The 1362-nt window shown below is 39.6% G+C and overlaps 1 protein-coding gene across 1 annotated transcript in view; it reads left to right on the forward strand.

Moving 5' to 3' along the window:
• The window catches only part of LOC106308468, a 13537-nt gene extending 13240 nt beyond the window's left edge, over nt 1–297 (forward strand). Inside the window, exon 8 of the mRNA XM_013745632.1 lies at nt 5–297. Coding sequence (XP_013601086.1) covers nt 5–297 — 293 coding nt within the window. The remainder of the gene's footprint in view (nt 1–4) is intronic.
• The last annotated feature ends 1065 nt before the right edge of the window (nt 298–1362 follow it).

A 1362-nucleotide genomic window follows, 5' to 3' on the forward strand; every position in this document is an offset into this window, starting at 1 on the left:
GCAGACTTCGCCTTCGCGAACACATCAGTCTCCCAGCCTCCACCTCAGCCAGCGGATCTTGGTTTCCCCCTCACTGCTAGACAGCTCCAGCGCAAGTGGAGGAACCCACCCATTGAATCATCCGCCTCAGGAAACAAGTCCCCATCCCTAGCCTCTTCTGATAATGAGGTCGAGATTGATGAGGTTCAGAGCCAGCCATGGTTTGGAGGCTACAGCTCAGCACCAGGTGGTTACTACACCACATTCCCACCTGACGACGACGATGCTGGGGCATCTTCCTCTACTCACTATCCGTAGAAGGTACTTCATTACTTTCCCTTGACCTTGTATATACCATCTCATTTTTGCATATTAGCTTTCCCTTGTGGGTATCTCTCTCTACTTGACAACACATAGACTGTGTAACTTAAGTTTGGGGGAGGTACCAAGTATTTGATCATGTTTGCTTTGATGATTTTGCATTGAGTCTTGCATACATACCTTTTTTCATAAAAAAAAGAAAAAAAATCATATAGACTTAGGCACTCTATTGTCTAGCTATAGGTGGGGGGTGAGTGTTGTGATTGTGATTTGGGAGTATGAAAAGTTTGAAGGAAAAGAATAGACTTTTTGTGTTTAAGTGAATAGTCTTATTGGGATAAGTAGATAAACATCTAGCTCAAGTTTATGAAAAGTCTTGTCCCCCAAAAATATATTAAAAAAAAAAGGGCTAGCAAAGTTGTTAGGAGCTAAGAAATGTTTTTGATATTAAAAAAAAAAAAGAAAAATCCCTTGTAGATTTCAAAGAGAAAGAGTTTTATGTGAAAAATGTTCTTAAGATCTTTTGGTGAGAGATGTAAGTTGGGTTTGACATTGGGAAATGATTGTGTAACTTGTATGTTTGGGAAAAGGGTAGAACAATGGAGATTGAGCATTGTATGCATGAGTTGATCCCTTTCTTAGATATATTATGTGCAATGTCAAGGCTACTTGTCTTGAGAGTGAACCACCTTAAAGATCACGTATCTCGAACCTCTTGACTCACTCGAATAAAAAAAAAGCCTTCCCTTACCCGACCAAATGATTTGGACCAATTGACCATTTACAAGAATTCACCTGATGTTTATTGGTTAATGAATGTGAGAGTTGGTTGATTTGAATGTGTGGATGCTTGATGATGTTTGTAAGGGCAAAAGGAGTTGAGATAGGCCTAGAGAAACTAGAGTGTAATAAGAGAGTGTTCTCATCGTGTTTGCTAGTTGTGTTTCTTTTGGCTATGAGCTCCCACCTTCAAACCTCTCTCCCTATGAGTTCTAGAAAGTTCACTTGTGGACAAGTAAAAGAACAAGTTCTCTTGCATATTTACATTGTTTTATCCATTCA

This window comes from Brassica oleracea, chromosome C8 (genome assembly GCF_000695525.1).
Source record: "Brassica oleracea var. oleracea cultivar TO1000 chromosome C8, BOL, whole genome shotgun sequence".
NCBI lineage: Eukaryota > Viridiplantae > Streptophyta > Magnoliopsida > Brassicales > Brassicaceae > Brassica > Brassica oleracea.